Below are 16,757 nucleotides of genomic sequence, written 5' to 3'. Positions count from 1 at the left end.
CCCTGGCACAGGCTGCCCAGAGAAGCTGTGGATGCTCCATCCCTGGAGGCGTTCAAGGCCAGACTGGATGAGGCCCTGGGCAGCCTGATCTGGTGGGTGGCGGCCCTGGTCATGGCAGGAGAGTTGGAACTGGATGGTCTTCAAGGTCCCTTCCAACCCAAGCCGTTCTATGATTCTGTGGTAAGGATCATAAAGAGACAGAAATATTCTGGTGTAATGCTGTACCGTGATGGACAGTGTAGCAATGACAGCACAGTAGCAAAGCCGTAGGCTGCAGCAGGTGAGGATATGCTCAAATGCAGCAGCCATAGACACAGAAACAAAGGAAGGAATCTGCTTACCCTTGTAAAACCTCAGGAACATAGGAAAACAAGATACCCTTGCCCCACTCTCCTGCCAACCCTTAAATGAGGTCTGGGAAAGGGCGAATCCTGGCTCCACCCCTTCTGGTCACTCAGGTGCTTTGCTTGCACCTGAGCTCCCCTGGGTTGGCCCTGCCTTCCTACCACGCGCTCAATCACTGCTTCAGGCTGTGACTTAGCATTTCTGCTACATCTGGAATTAAATGTCAAACAGTGAAGATAAAAAGATTCTGTTCCACAGTGAAGAATAGATGTCCTTGACATAGTTAACAGTTTGTTTCTGGTGGGAAGAAGAATTTGTCTATCAAACAGAACTTACAGACAATTTATAGCCATAAATCCCAGAGTTCAAATACCTGGTACGATACACCACATAAGATTCCTGATCATCACCTTAAAATTAGTCTAGTGGAATAGGAATCTGCTTTTTAAAAGAGAAAGAAGGCAAAAAGAGTCAACAACACTAAAGAAAAAGATAGTCTGATTACTGGGGAAAGATTCCAGAGAAGAGAACCTGTAGACATACTTTGCTTTTCTATGCTGCTACAATGCCAATGCTGGAGAGAGCACTCCGTCACAGCGTAACTCCAGATAAGAAGGGAGAGTTTACATGCCTGAGCTGAGAAGCTTCAGAAACCATTACAAAGAAGAATTACAGAAACATTACAAATGAGCAACTTTCCAGGTGAATGCTGACGAAGAAGTCTCATAACTTAAACTGTCAGGAAGAAAGGAGCAAGCACTACAACTAGAAAGCAATTAATGACTTCATAGAGAATTGTATGGAAAATGTAGCATTGTGTATGTTTGGAGTAGAACCATTTTCAACAGGCAGTTACATGAACAAGATGAAAAGAAAGGTCAACAGGACCTCTCAGTCGTGTTAAAACACCCACGGGACCAACCACCCAGGCCTTCAGGCCAATTTCCTCTGACAAGTAACACGCTGAGAACTGTGAGACACTGTACCTTTTGCACTGATGCTACGAAGATCTGTGATTTTCATTAAGATCTTTGGAAACATGTGAGGCTTGTTGGGTCGTCTCTTTCGGATATAAATTTTCAGTGCTTCAAGCAATGGTTCCTGAAGCTTATCCACTTTCATTGGTTCTTCAAGGTCCTGGCGATCTGTAGGCAGCATCATGTCACTGTATGATCTTAAATACATTTTTTTTTTCATCACAGAAAGAAATCACAAAAGCTCTTCCATGTTCTTGATTAAACCTCCATGAATTTCATCACTTTCTCCATTTATACAGAGAAATGCACTCTGTAGCGTTTATTCCATAGGAAGATGACAAACCATAGCTTTCCAAAACTTAGCTTCATTTTTCCATGGTTACTGGAAAGGTTTGTCATTTCAGTGCTCCAGGATTGCTACAACCTCCCCACCCAAGGGGAAAATACCTTCCTGCAGACAATATTTGAGAATTAATTTCGTATTCATCTAGGTACACCAATTGATTACGGCCGATTTGGCCTTTGCGTCGATACTAAACCAAAGTGAGTTACCACCACACATCAGCAGATGGCAGTGCTAGCTTGAGTGACAACAAACGTCAGCCATAAAAGGGGATGCACCAGTGATACATGAGAGATGTCTCAGAACCCATCATTGCTTCTGATGGGTTATGCTTAGAGACATAAAAGCAGAATCATTTTGTACTAAAGGGCCACCGTCAATAAAGACTGACTTTTGTTTTCAAAACAGTTATTCTCTAATAGCACTTAAAGCACCGCAAAGCATAATTATGCAAAAAAAAAACAAAACAGTTTTGAGTTTGCATTTCAACAGAATGGCCCATCTGAATGCAGTGTTTCTAACGCTAGCCCAAAATTTACACAATGCAGACCGGGTGACTAAATTAACAGAAACTTCCAAGAATTCTGAAAATGATCTGAGACTTTCTTTTCTGTATTGTATGACTACAACTTTACCTGATTCTACCTGGCAGTGTCCCATCCAAGTTGGGATCACACCACCCCCCAAAATCACGTTCCCAGGGCTACTCTGCTACATTTGAAGCACAGCCTGCATTTTCTTGGTTATCCCCAGTGACTTCAGTACCAGTGTGACTCTATGCATACGCATGCAACTGTATTTATGAGTAAAAGCTGCACAACCGGCCTCTTGCCCTAAGGCAGGTCAGTCACACAGGTACCTAAATGCTGCTCAGGAAGAACGCAGTGGGATATATCCTGCAGTCCTTTAAGAGGCAAACAGTAAGATGGGCCTGATCCGGTTCATTTAAAACCGTACCAATAATAAAAACAATAACCATCATCAGTGGAAAACAAACCTTTAGTGCAGGTGGCTTACGTGACGTATATATAACACATATATACATATACATTTTAGTATAAAGCAAAGCAGAACAAGTAAAACAAACATAAATGAAGAACTTAATGCGTCTGTAGTTTTAAAGGCATCTGACTCCCCACTGTACGGTACCTCCACAGATCAAGCAGATGGCACTAAGGAGACCGGTCTCTGTGTCATCCATTTCCAAAGGCAGGAGCTGGTTGGCAAAGGTGAACACGAGGTCAGTCAGGGGGCCAAATCCAGCATTGTGCATCTGAGTTCGGTTCAGGGTAAGGCCATCTGAAAATGTCATGGTGTCTTGTTCCGGTGTGTATCTTGTGCAAATTCTGAGAATCTGTGGAGGGATAAAATTGAAACCTGAAGAATTCAGTCCTTGAGAGGTTTGCTGCATTCTCCCGATGCAGCAAATTACCCATGGAACTGAAGTACGTGCTCACGTCAAAACAATCTGAAATCAAACTCCAGTACGTTCAGTTCCAGTAGCCCCAAAGTTCTCCAGCACCACATAAACAAACACTTCATTGTCTACGATTATTTTTATAGCAGAAATTGGTCACTTTCAATTGTTCCCTCTAGTTAAGAAATACTCAAAAATTCTGTGCAATTCCCATGACTTCACTCATCAACATTACCATAATAATCCCATAAATCGCTCTTTAATTAGTATGCTCTACACACCGAACTATAAAACGTTACTGCACCGCCACTCTGATCCCAGCAAGATCATAAAGATACCCCAACTCCTCGAGCACACCCATATCTCATCAGATTGGGGGGTCACATCTGCGTGACAGCGCTGCTCTCAGCTGTGACTTTGGTAGGACAAATGATCTCAGTGTCTTTTGGGTGTGTACAGACAGCTCTGAATTGGTGAGAGGCAGAACACAGCTTGTGCTCTGGGGCTCCTTCATTTCTTCCGTGGTGGCAAATAAACAGGAAACTGTAGAACTCAACCAGATTTGCAGCAAGTGAACAAACGCTCCGTTGGGAGAAGGACAAAATGGAAAGGAAGCCCAACAAGAAAAGGAGCAGAAGGCTGCTGCTCGCTCACAGACCCGAGGCTGCACCCCTGCCTTTCGGAACACCTGAGAGGAGCTATAGCACAGCCGGCTGTACAGTATCAGCCATCAGACGGTGACAACCAACGGGGCGCCGGTTAAGATGATCTCTGCACACATTCTTACTTCACTCGCTTCCCTCTGCGACTCAAGGGCCGCGTGAGGCCTGACCCGAGTGCTGCGCCAGGGCTGAGCTTCCAGCCCCGGGCTGCGGCCCTGCCTCGCCCTGTCCGTCCTCCACAAAGCGCCGCTTGTCCTGCCGGCCCGCGCGCTCCTTCGAGCCGATTATCAGGCTCTGCACCCTCACGTGGCAGCACGCGGCAGCCTCAGGAGCTTGCCCAGCTTTTCCTCTTCTCCCCTCAGCTACGGCCGCGTGCCGCAGCACCACACCTGCCCCGGCAGCCGCCTCCAAGCCCGGCACCTCCCACACCGAGCGGCCGCAGCGCTGCCCTGCTGCTGCGCGGGGAGGGGCTGCGTCGGCTTCGGCAGGTCCGCGTGTGTGAGGACAGGCCGTCCCGCCCTGACCGCAGACGGGAGAGCGTTCCGGGAAAGGCATGCGTTCACACCTTTAAGCTGGCCACGGAGGAATGCAAAGGTTTTGTGTGATGGCCAAAGTGCACCTCAGGATTATGAGTGGAAGCAAACGTTACTAAGCACGGTGCCCTGTCAACAGAAGACAGCATGGTTACTGTACCCTACGCTGCCAGGAACCACTGGAGGCTCTGTCCCCTCACGCTCACTGTTTCTTATCCTTTTACATCTAGGAGTTGGACTCAATCAATGATCCTTACGGGCCCCTTCCAACTTGGGATATTCTATGATCTTCACAAGGTATGGTAAGGAGCACAGAGGGAGCTGCTGGAACAACAAACACCTCTTCAGAGCCCACCTAGAAGAACAGAAACTACACTTTGAATTGTCACCCCGAGCAACCTGCCTCGTGCTGTACCAAGGCTGTGGGTCCCCCAGGGCCCAGCAGTCCCAGCGCTCCCTGCAGGCCGGCCTTGTTCTGTTGAGGACACACAGAGCAGCCTGAAGTGTTCACAGGGCCGACGTGGAGGAGGACGTCCAGGCTGCACCCGCACCAGGAGCAAGTCGGGGGCTCGGTTAGGGAGCCTGGAGCCCCAGGGAGCAGGCACAGGGAGCTTCCAGGGGCCTTGCAAAATTCATGATTAAAACCTTCGGGTCCCATGGAATGTAGTTACTTCCAGGCACAGACGGCAACTGGGAAGGTTTTTCACAAAAGGCAGACTTCAGGCTTTTGTGCCTAAATGCTGCTTGAGCCTTTAATTGGATGAGCCTGCAGTGGCTCAGACGGGGCAACTGGCACAGCTGAAGCTCAAGTATGTGTTTTCTGCAATGCACTTGACTGGAGCAATCAGGTCTCAGGTTTCTCCTACATTCCTTGTACATTATCCCACAACACACTGTTATTAAACTCTGAGACAGATCATTTAAAATGTTTTTGGTGTTTTTTTTTTTTTTTTTTTAATTTATGCCCTTCATCAAGATCTGTGAAATGCTATGGATATTGCTGAGTTGCTGTTAAACCTTTCTTGGGCAAATTTCCAGTGTCAAAGTAAAGCTGATTTCAAGCTCATAGTCACTGAAGAACATATGGGAAATGTCAGCACTTCAAAATAAGAAATCACTGTATCTTTCTCCATTTTAAACTGTCTAGAAGACATCCTCCTAATGTCCTCAATACTGTTTAGATTTTGTAACTAAGCCAAGTATTTTAGTTGTCACTCTGCTCTTAAATGCCACTTGCATCCATAAATAAGGTTCTTGCCAATGATTAAAGGACCCTTTGTTTTAAAGAACGCATCTTGAAGTGTCTACGAGTCAGTTACAAACAGCTAAAAAAAAAAACCCCACCCTCCAGTTCACACAAAACCCAAACATCCAGAATGCTGCATGTATAAAATTGCTTGCTGCCATTAAATTGTTACCTGCTTTACACAGGTTTGTTAAGGTAATAACTCCTGGTGCCACACACTTGCTGTCCCAGCCAGGAAATTTCCCAGGAAGAGAAACTCAACCTCTGAACAGGCATCAGCAGATGAGCAAGCCTCCCGGCACTGCCATGCTCACTGGAACAGGCTACTCTGTGCTCACAAGCACTTGCTTGGTGCTCATGTGTGGGATTTTACAGCAAAAACTAAAAATGGCATTACATGTCTGAGAATGTGAGGGTTTTTCCATTGGATTTGAGAAAGACTGAACTATGGACTCCATCCACATCAGATGCTCTCCCGCTGCAGGGCCAGCGGACCAGCAGACAGAAGCAGTCACTTTTACGAGGGTTACTGACTGAATTTTAGTAACATTCATCCCCAGAACCTTTGGCTCCAGAGCAAATACAAATTCCACCATTCTCAGTTGGCGCCTTTGACTGTTTTGTGAGGCTTGATGTTATTTCCCTTCTAGAATTTGTGTTTGTTTGTATATAAAACAATTATTTGACCCATATCCAATTGAGTTTATTAAGTTCCTGGCAGTATCTCCTTTCTCAGGGTGTCAGGGGATTAAGGCATCTAAGGCTGCAAGGTCCAGCTAAGCTGAGCCCTTAGTGGGGCTTGTAAGTGCTTAGGACTCGCCCTTGCCCAGGAGTTAAACCTGGATCAGTTGAACCAGGGCCGGATGCGGGGTGCTCGCGCTCATGCCTAAAGCCTGGGCTGCTCAATGTGGTGAGGTTCCTCCGGCACAGGGCCCCAGCAGCCCCACAGAGATGCTGCCCCTTGTCAGCAGGGCAAATGTGAACAAGGTCTGCAGCGCTGTTCTTCTGCAATGTAGAGGGCTCCAAAAGCCAAAGAAATGAAGACAGTTGAGATTTGCAGAAGTCTTCTCTACTGTGGCCGCAGAGATTGGCACCTGCTCAGAGCTCTGCCCCGGCTGGTGTTCCCCCAGCACAAATCCTGAGCAGGTCCCTGGGTGCAGGGCAGCACTGCCTGACAATGCAGGCACATGGCCAGCTGCAGGCAGGCACGCACCGTGACTGGCTAGGAGAACTAAGGGGGAAAGCAGGCTCTATGAAAACACTGCTAAAAGTGCTGGTATTTCGCTTAAATAAAGATACAGAGCTGCACTCCAGTCAGACTATGTGCAGGTGATGTGAGTTTAATGGATATGGGCATTTCACAGACCGTGTGCATGCCACGCGTAACTGTGGTGATAGTAATTATCCCTTTTTCTTTTTAAGCAGCACATAAAGTAGTCACATAAAGCTTGTCTACAAGTCACACTGGAAACTTAGGACTCTCACGGCAAGCACGTCTTTTCCATCCTGAGTCTGAAAAAGCCTCTCCTCTTGCCTACTACAGGCAGCTACGGCACTTGCACGTTTGCTTGCACAGATGCGTCACCTTCTTCAATGTTGTGAAAAATAAGGAAGACAACAAGCAGGTGACCAGGAAAGACAGGCCTCGGCAAACGTTGTAAGTAGAGCTTGGATTTTACCGCATGCCCCAGGAACAAAAGTGGTGAACTGGCGTTAAAATAAGAATCAACCCTTTCTATCCATGAATTAGGTGAAATATATGTACCATTTACTACCAGCCTTATTATTCTGAGAACTAAGGTTTTATTTAGCCACCTTGATGAAAGGCTGTGAAGTGCCTTTATCCAGCCCCGTACCTATATCTAGACCTTTATTAGCCCTTTGTGCAGCCAGGAGTTGGATTTGATGATCCTTGCAGGTTCCTTCCAGCTCTGGATATTCTGTGAGCTCCAGGAACCCACAGGATCCTTAACAATTACAGAATTAGGGGATGAATGTTTTTTCCCAGTAGCTACAGAGCCAGAAAACAGCAGCTCCAAGTAAGGTAATGCAGTTTAAAGCATAAAGTTTTAAGGTTCAAGAGTTTGGATGAACAGGTTTTTGCTATATTCCGACCCTTTCTCCCTACCACCACTTTTGGGTAGTTTCTGTAGGCTTTGCAAATACAAAGCAACTCTCTTCCCATACCTCTAGCAGAATACGTTTGAGGAAATGACCAACTGTACACCTGTATGCCTTTTGGTGTAGGAGGAATGCAACTGCACCTTCTCCTAGCAGAGCTAACAATGACAGGCACGCAATCAGTAACAAATGGCCCTGTCTTATGGAGGGACCACACGCGATAATGAGATGGCCTGGTCTGCATGGACTGGAAGAAGGGGACAATGAGACGTGAATCTCGAACGCTGCACAGCAATCTCAGCTTTCCTTCTTTTATAGGCCGAAGAATAATATCCCTTCTCCTCTTCCACTCCCTTTTCCTCCTACATCAATGTCCTCTCAATGCAATTCTTCAAAACAGCTTTTGACAACACAAGAGGAAAAGGTCACAGCAGTTAACATCTTCCTCAATATGCTCCTGTTGGAAGCAATGCACTTTTAGAAATTCCAAGATTAATTACTTTAACTTGAAATTCTCTAGTTTAAACTCCCATGTTAGGCTGAGAAATATATCTACAGTAGCCACCCTACAAAGGCTTCTTGGTCACACTGAAAAATCACCTGGTTCAGTAGGGACCAGAAGGTTTATGCTCAGAAGAAAACATTTAGGAGATGTATAAATCATGTTTGAAATGTTTAAAACACATTTAAAGCATTAACTGTTTTACTAAAAGTCACTGTGACAGTCAATAATAAAGAGCATATTTGCCTTTAAAAGCCTGAAGACCTCTAAGGTCTTTATAAAGACACGATGAGATCCCAGAGGGTTCCTCTGAAGGTCAGCATGACAAACAACCAGAGACAAAGAGGGAGAAGAGCTTGCCACTTAGTGGCATGGTATAGAGGAAAATGTCAAGCTTATCTGCATAGTTCTCTTCTCTTCTAGATTGTATACTTGTCTATTTAAAATTAAATCACATTTTGCTCAAATCTGTACAAAGTCCACGACAGGAGTCCACTTCCATAGGTGTCTACAGCACTCCTAAAAGCAGGTAATCCTAAAAGCAGGTAATCCTGTGTACCAGAGGCTCTGCACCTGCTGGGCTCGAGGTGCATCACTGCAACCTGCAAAATCCTCACTCCAAATGTTTGAATCTGGTTCCTCAAATCATCTCACGACCAGAGGTACAGCACAATCCTGAAACTCCATGCAGCAGACTTCCTTCTAGAAATCCTCTACGCAGAGCCCTGGCTGCACTGTGTTTTGGGGGAGGAGGAGGAAGAGGAAGAGGAAAGAAAATCAGACCACTCTTCGGTGTTAATGATGGGGAAACTTTTCCAGAGTTGCATATATTTCTTTCTTACTATTTCAGAACATGCCTTTCTTGCAGCTATACTGACATCCACAAGCCGTACAGACTCACTATGTATTTTGAAAAGCACGGTAATCCAATATAACGAGTATGAGTAGACATGCTAGAATCCACTTGTGACTGTACTGGTGAGTTTAATTATGCAATCATAAAGCCGGGGCAGTATTTGACCTTTTCTCAGTGAAGTAAAAGAGTGTAACAGAATATAAATTACTACTACAGAAATAATATTAAAGATACGTACCAGTATGTCCAGGCAGGCTGCTTTAAGTAGAGTTATCTGGTCTGCAATGGTCAAGCTTGTAAAGCCTGGCAGTCGTTTTGCAAATTCCACTATTTTAATAATGCACTTTGTTGCAAGTTCACTGAATTTGTCCCAGAGCCCAAGGTCCAGTCGAACCCGATGGTCTGCACTAGAGTTCTGGAAAGAAAGGCAGAAGGCACCATAAATCAGTAACATCCCTTTCAGTAAGTGGTTTTCGAGGGAAAGAAACAACAACTAAAGTATTCCTTCCAGAAGTGCCCTCTATTAACATTCCAGGCAATTTCTGCAGTTTGCTGCTGAGATGATGCTGTTTTTAAACTTGGATTAATCGCCTGAAAATTCCTTGGATATTTCTCTGTTACTTACGATTGCAGAGGCCATCTGTACAAGGAATACAAATGAACTTCAGCATTTCCAAATGCCACTATCATTATTCTTCCTTGCCATTGTATAATAAGTGCATTGAGAGAGACAATTTACAGTTGTACCCCAGAAAATAAAATGAACAGTGGAACAAGAATATTGGGTCTTCATCTGGAAAAAGCAGTACAATATCTGGAACATAGTGTCACATACTTAAGATCTTAGCAAATTAGTTCTACTTAATTTATCTGCTCTGTGGCTCTGCAAGAGTTTTACAGCTTTCTCAAGCTACAGTTTCACATTAATTAAATAGCGTTTTTTTACGCAATGTTACAAGAAACACCACGTGCAATGATGAACGCTATGTGCTCATTGGATGGGGCATCCAATATACATCCTCCTGTTCTAAGTGCTACAAAGACATTCCAGTTGTGTCGCTCAGTGACCATTCATGTATCTTAATCCAAAAGCCCACAGTTTTCTAGGACACACCAGCAAAAACTGTACCCAGTGGTTTGTCACCTTGGTGCCATTGGCTTCCTTCAGTTCATGGAAAGGACAGACTGAAGAGGTGGAATGTGGGGCACGGGATGAGCTCAGCAGGGCTATGGATGCTGTCACCAGGCCCACATTCCTGCAGTCCTCGCCCTGTCCCAGTGCTGCATTGCCATGTGCCATCACCATTGTCATTTGTGAACGGGAAGGTCGTGGCAGTCCTAGGGGAGCCACCCGCTGACACTCACCTTCACTTGCAACAGAGATTTGAGCTGGTAATATGTATATTAGGCCACTATTACAAAGAATAAATGCTAAAAAGTGTTTAAATGCACATATACATCCTTCTCTGCTTCTCTTCTTAAGAGATAAGAAATTAACTTCACTACTTCTATTTGAATTTTTATTCCGTGAACAACCCCCTTTTTTTTTAAATGACAGATTTTAAAATAGGAGAAAATGTCTTTATAATGCTAAGCCTAAAGAATTGCCTTCAAAATGGTCCAAAACTAATGGGTTAACAGTCATTGTAATGCCCTTTGAAACATTTCTTTCGGCTACTGGAGTATGCATCCTTCAGATTTATTTTATTTCATCCTCAAGGACCTTGGTGAAATACAGTACATTGGAGGAAAAATAAGATCAAGATGTGCAGTCATTCAGGCTGTAATTAAATTTAATAGGCAGTTTATCCAGTTCATAGAAAGATGGCATAGCGTAGAGCTACACAAAGCAGAGCCTAAAGCAGGAAATCATTTTACAATAGGGTATCCATCTGGAAAAAAAGACGTTGCATGAAACCAGCAAGTGTGAACGAAATCTTCATCAGTATCATATGAGGTTACTTTATCATGCTACAGTACTGGCAACGGGAAGTTTGACATGTCTTCTATTAAGAGTAATGCACAGCCGTCTTAACAAATGTAAATCTAACTCACCATTATGCAAACTGAAAAGAAGGGGCAGTTAATAAAGTACAAAATAACCTGGTGTTTTATTGTGCGGGTTGCCAGATTCCTCAGTGCTGGATCTAATGTGGCTTACACATTGTCTTTGAGATGCCACAAATGGGAAGACTTTTAGCATTTTATTTGGTAATGAACGTTAGTCGCAAGCACCGTGGAAAATAGCTGGGTTTTTAGCGGCATTTCTCAATATGTAAAAACAAAATGGACTCAATATCGATGTATAGGTTGAACAATAAAGCACGGGGTTAATAAAATGCCTGTTAGAAACAGAAACTCTGATTAAATTTGCCTGAGGATCTCCTGTAACCATGCTGTGAAAAACATGCAGACGCTACGACTTTTCCTGCATATTGCACTGAAGCAGGAGGGTTTGGGGTGTCTTTTCCAGGATCAGTCTTGCATGTTTGTCAGGCCTTTGCACCAGCGCACATATGGCGGAACAATACTGTAATACACCCTAGTGACATCTTTATCAGTGGAAAAGCCCAACCTTGCTATGAAATCCAATTAAACAGCCATTGTTGCCACATAAATTGATCCCATTTTTTCCATCATTTTTGTTCTTCATTGCAGGCTGCTCTATCTCCACATTAACAATATAGGATGAGTTACTCCCAGAAACGTACACAGTAGCAGAATCCCCACTGTCTTTAAAATCCACTTTACAAATGAAACAAGGCTCACAGGGGCACTATGCCCTAATCAGGAACACTTGCTATACCTCTTTAGTAAAAGCAGTAACGCACTCCAGCTCCTGCAGGTTCACTAAGGACCACGACCCACTTCTTTGCTCAATCCTAGCATCTAGATGTACATTTCCTCTACACTGGCACTGAACAACAGCTGTGTAACTTCTAAGCCAAGGACTTACAAAGAGCAAAACGCTGCTCAGGGGCAAAACCTCTGTACTTCCAGCCGGCAAAGAGCAACCAGGGAGAACCTGCAGCAAAGGTCCAACAGAGTAAAATTTTTTTTCCCGTTTTATCCTCCCTTTATCACGAGGTTGGATGTAACACAGCTGCAGACTTACAAATAGTACCAGTCTCAGGGGACTAGCAGTATAGTTACACTCAATTATACTATAAAGTATGACATCTCTAGAGAAATTACTACGGCACTTTCTCTTACCTGGATGACAGTAATAAAACAGATCTATTTATGATGGACTTTTGAAATCCATTACGTTTAAAGAGCTTGCTGATTTTCATCATCGACAGAACTGTACTTGCCCCTGCCTACCAAATGCAACTGTTAAGGCAAATGACTCAGGGAATTTAATACAAGTGCTATTCCCTCATTATTTTAAGTAGACTTTTATTAACTATGCAAAGTACAGTAATTACTGTAGATAGGGACACTTTTTCTTTTTAAAGAGCAGATGGATATAAAAAATGTAATTGAAATGCTTTTCCAAAACCAATTTTTTGACCAGGTAAAAATACACCATGGGAAAAACGTAACCACGTAACCTTTCCTGCAGGAAATGCAGGTTGCAGTGTTCAAGAAGAGGAATCAGATATGCAAGCCAAATGTCTGCACACAGCTCTTTTTTCCTCCAGTCTCTTATACTGACATTCTTTGCTCTTTTTAGCAACAAACAAAACCCTGTTTTAAATTAGTCTAAAAGATCACATAACCAAAGGCGTACAGGAATTGCACGCATGGAGCAGACTCTTCTGTCCACGGTTCCTATCGCTACGCAAGTGCTGAGCGCACGAAATTCAAGGGAACCCACACTGATTCAATACGCTCATTTCTCACCTCTCAGTTAAAAAATTAAATCAAAATTTATAAGGTTACAAAAGCAATCCATATGGTTTGCAGCATGAGAGCACCACATTTCATGAATGTTAGCCTGCAGGAGCAGACAGAAAAACAAGACTTTATATATTCTACCTGTACCAGCTTGCCGCTATCGAGAAAACTACAGCATCATACGGTTGTAGTTCCCCATGGGCTCAGCATTTAGTGAAAGGGTTGCGTGCTTCTATTTTTGACTTCTGATCTCTATTTCAGGTGTCTCAAAAGGAACGACTATCACCTGAACCCCGCCATGCTGTTGTCCAAGGACTGAAGCTGTGTCCCTCAACCCAGTACAAACACCTCCTTGCACCCTGAGAACATCATGGATCTCTGCAGTGGGGTTTCTCCTCCTCTCCCTTGCTTGGCAGACAGCTGAAGTCCTTATACTCCAGCCACAGGGGTATTTAGGAATATTTTATTTCCCAATGTTTTTTCTTGGGTGCAAGCATGTGATGGGGAACTGTACTCTGTCCCTTTCAAAGCCAGGAAAAGACAGCTCTCACAAATGAGACGTTACAGTGAATTCTTATCTAAAATGCTGGAGTGGTCACCAGACCTTAGGTAGATGAGAGATTTAAGTACTCTGCATTTCACAGAGATTATGAGAATGAAGCCAGAGGACAGTTAATATTTAGCACCACCACTATCCGCTTTGATGCAGCTGTTGAAGGAAGATGTAGAGCTCTCAAGATTCAAGGTAAGCTAAAAATAACTCTTTCAGTATAATTTTGTTATTGTGACTTGTACAGTTCCAAATCATGACAAAGTAGCAGGGACGTTAGTCACATGAAGCTAATTGTTAAGGGCTTCTGAAGTATCAGCTATAAAAACAAGAGTTCTCTTTCCCCAAGTTGTCCCTTCTGGCCTGAGACAGATATTCAGCCTCAGAGACAGAACGGTCAGTTTGGGGCAACTCAGGGCCTGCAGTGGCTCAGATTTGTCCATTTCTGAAATCCAGGTGCTCTCGGCACAAGCTCCGAGACTTCTTTGAGGACATCCACGCACCATCAGGTTCAGCAGGAACCCAAGAATGAAGACATCAGCAGTATGATATGCAACAAGACCCTTCCTAGTTTCCATTTGTATCATTTCAACAACTAAAATATTAATGACGCTTAAGCCTCTAATTCATGCAAGCACATAGATGCCCAGGTTTATCTTTCAGCCACTGGGAACTTGGACAGTTACCAGTACTAAGTATCGACAGACCAGCTGTAGTGCACTTCTCTAATGCAGAGGTAACACAAAGGTTTGTAACAAAACGTTCACATTTGGAGGTATATCGATACATTATTCTGGGATAGCCAAGTCATTTGCAACGCAGCCTGCGAGCAATAAACTCTGGCATGCATACCAGTCTGGCTACGTGTCCCAGCTGCGGACATCCGATCACCTCTTCTGCAAGGCATAAACTCACTGTCTTTGAACTGCGAAGATTTTTCACACTTGTTCAGAAGTGCTCTTGCATTAGCAGAAGTGTGAGAGCCTGCCTGGAAGATTTGATTCCCTTCAAGTTGTGGACACAACCACACGTACTGTGGGGAGGGGTGGAAGGCATTAACCCAGGAATTTCCTTGAAAAGACACACGATGAATCCCACAGCCTCCAGCCCTGCCTTTAGTTATATCACCAGCTGGTTGGTTTCGAGCTTCAGCCTCGCATGCTGCACTGCTCCCCAGGGGGCTGGCTGCGCTCGCCTACTACAGTAGTATTTACCAGCATGCCTGCATGGATTGTTTTGACTACGTCTAATACAAGCAGAGAAAACACCAGAGAAGCATGCAGAGGACAGAGGACTTCCCCAGTACTAACGATTTTATGCAGGTCTCAAAATTAAATGTGAAAAACGCTTCTGTGCGAAAATACTTTTAGTGACATGGAAAATATACTCTCTTCTAACAGCACAACATATATGCTTGCTTTTCTGGCACTTAAATACAAAATCTTACACCTAGATCAGAGAGTTTTGAACACTGCAAATAGTACATAGACAAGTATGCCACAAAACGGCACCCTGCTCACTAAATATTCCTGCCACACATCTATTTGCCTAAATTACAATTTCAGAAATTTAATGTTTGTTTCAGGAGTAGAGCGCATACTCAAAACAGAGAGCAATCCAGCGACAAATTTTACCAGGATGCCAGATCTCTGTCCCAGGTGCCCGGCTGGGGCAGAGACCATGGAGGAAGGCAGCTCCTTGGGCCAGCCACGCCACTCCCAGCCTCTCTACAGGAGGATGTTTCACACATCTCTTTGCATCAGCCAGTACTGCTACAACTGACGGCCAGTCCAGAGCCAGCAAAGTCATTCATCAGCTGACAGGGCTCTAAATATTACCTAACATTTGGTTTTTAGCGTCTCTTTCATTACTGCATTGGCAAACTTGACATTGAATTTTCTCTTGTATATGTATGAAAAAAAAGTATTTCCCAAACTGTCCTCTGGAGAAGTTCCTACTCCTTGACTTGAGGCTGATTTTTCACTTCTAAACAGCAGCAGAAGTATTTGCTGCTTTGTCGTATTTTTGTAGACTAGAAGAGGAATAAAGTGTAAATTGAGCATTTTGAATTTTCTTATTTCAGCTTATTTCAGCATTTTGTATTTTCTTTGACCATGGCAGCTTTGGGACGGTCACTAGCAGCACTGAAGAACTCCACACCTGCAACGCTGCAAACTGCTGACACAAAAGCAGAGAGCATGTTTTTGGATACCAACACAGTTCTAATGAATGCTGGTTTGTAGTTCACTCACGGACACTGCACTTGTCTCTTTGCTGAATTAGTCTTTCAGTCTCATAACGCTGCTAAGTAATGCTTTACAATTAAGCGCACACATATCCATGGGTATATACAGTTCCTTCATGGCTAAGAAGACTCAAGAGTCAAGATACTTCTGCATCTATTTCGAACATCTAAAGCCTCCAATCCAAAATTCACATCATCACCTGTATCCAGAATATATTTTCCCCAAATCATACTTACTGTAGTGTATTTTCCCAGCTGGCAGAGCGAGGGGAAGGTTTCCTGGTGAGCTTTTCGGATCTTCTCAGTGAGATCATCCAGCTCTGCTGTCATTTCATAGTTTTCTGTGGACTCCTGCTTTGTAGGTTCCTTCTTCTTTTTGTTCCTATCATTTCTGACAGCTGTAGAAAAAGAACAGGCACAGATGATTCAGATCACCCCACGTTGTGCTTGTTGCTCTGCTTCAAAACATTGCAAAGTATTTTGTTTTACTTTAAGCATAAATTATTTTAAGTGCAGACAAAACATTATATTCACGGAGAATACTTACACAAGCTTAATTATTTATCCGTAAAAAAACTGAATGTAATGGAATAGTGATGAAACCAAACTTCCATAGGTTCTCGCTGTGGGTGTGCTATCGGACTCCCACACTCCAAGAGTCTACCACAACTCATTCCAAGTCTCTCATTAACTCTGCGAGGTGTGATTTTTTTCACTGCAGTATTACAGTTGTGCATGGTGAATGGAGAAATTCTCTGCAGTGATGTAGCAGGTAGTTTACTGGATGTGAACCACACTAAACAAAGACAGTAATGGGTTCTCTTTTTAGATTTCGTAATACGGAATACAACAAACCCTATTCTTATAGGAAACCCTATTCTTATAGGAATAGGGTCTAATATGGAGTCTAATACGGACTCCACCAAGCAAAAATTATTTAAGGGGAAAGTTAAATTTGAAAACAGCCAATGAAAGAAGATGAAATGCATTGAACTCACAATGTGAAGATCAAAAGAGAAGCACAAACACTTGAGAGAGTAAAAATTGCAGTGAAGCTATCTTAAAGTCACTTGCCATCTGCTCCTGCCCTCGGATCAGCCTTCTACCTTCCCCAGGCTGT

At 43.7% G+C, this 16,757-nt stretch overlaps 1 protein-coding gene across 7 annotated transcripts in view; it reads right to left on the bottom strand.

The window, feature by feature from the left end:
• RARB (retinoic acid receptor beta) overlaps positions 1-16,757 on the bottom strand; it is a 326,955-nt gene that overhangs the window by 2,365 nt on the left and 307,833 nt on the right. For all 7 annotated transcript variants that reach the window (XM_021385647.1, XM_021385648.1, XM_021385646.1 and 4 more), the window contains 4 exons: positions 15,875-16,035; positions 9,241-9,417; positions 2,815-3,019; positions 1,332-1,490 (listed from right to left, as the gene is read on the bottom strand). In XM_021385647.1, the coding sequence (XP_021241322.1) occupies positions 1,332-1,490; positions 2,815-3,019; positions 9,241-9,417; positions 15,875-16,035 (702 nt within the window). The remainder of the gene's footprint in view (positions 1-1,331; positions 1,491-2,814; positions 3,020-9,240; positions 9,418-15,874; positions 16,036-16,757) is intronic.

This window comes from Numida meleagris, chromosome 2 (assembly GCF_002078875.1).
Source record: "Numida meleagris isolate 19003 breed g44 Domestic line chromosome 2, NumMel1.0, whole genome shotgun sequence".
Lineage (NCBI taxonomy): Eukaryota > Metazoa > Chordata > Aves > Galliformes > Numididae > Numida > Numida meleagris.
The sequence above is the reverse complement of the archived record's forward strand: the minus strand, read 5'-3'. Positions and strand labels throughout refer to the sequence as shown.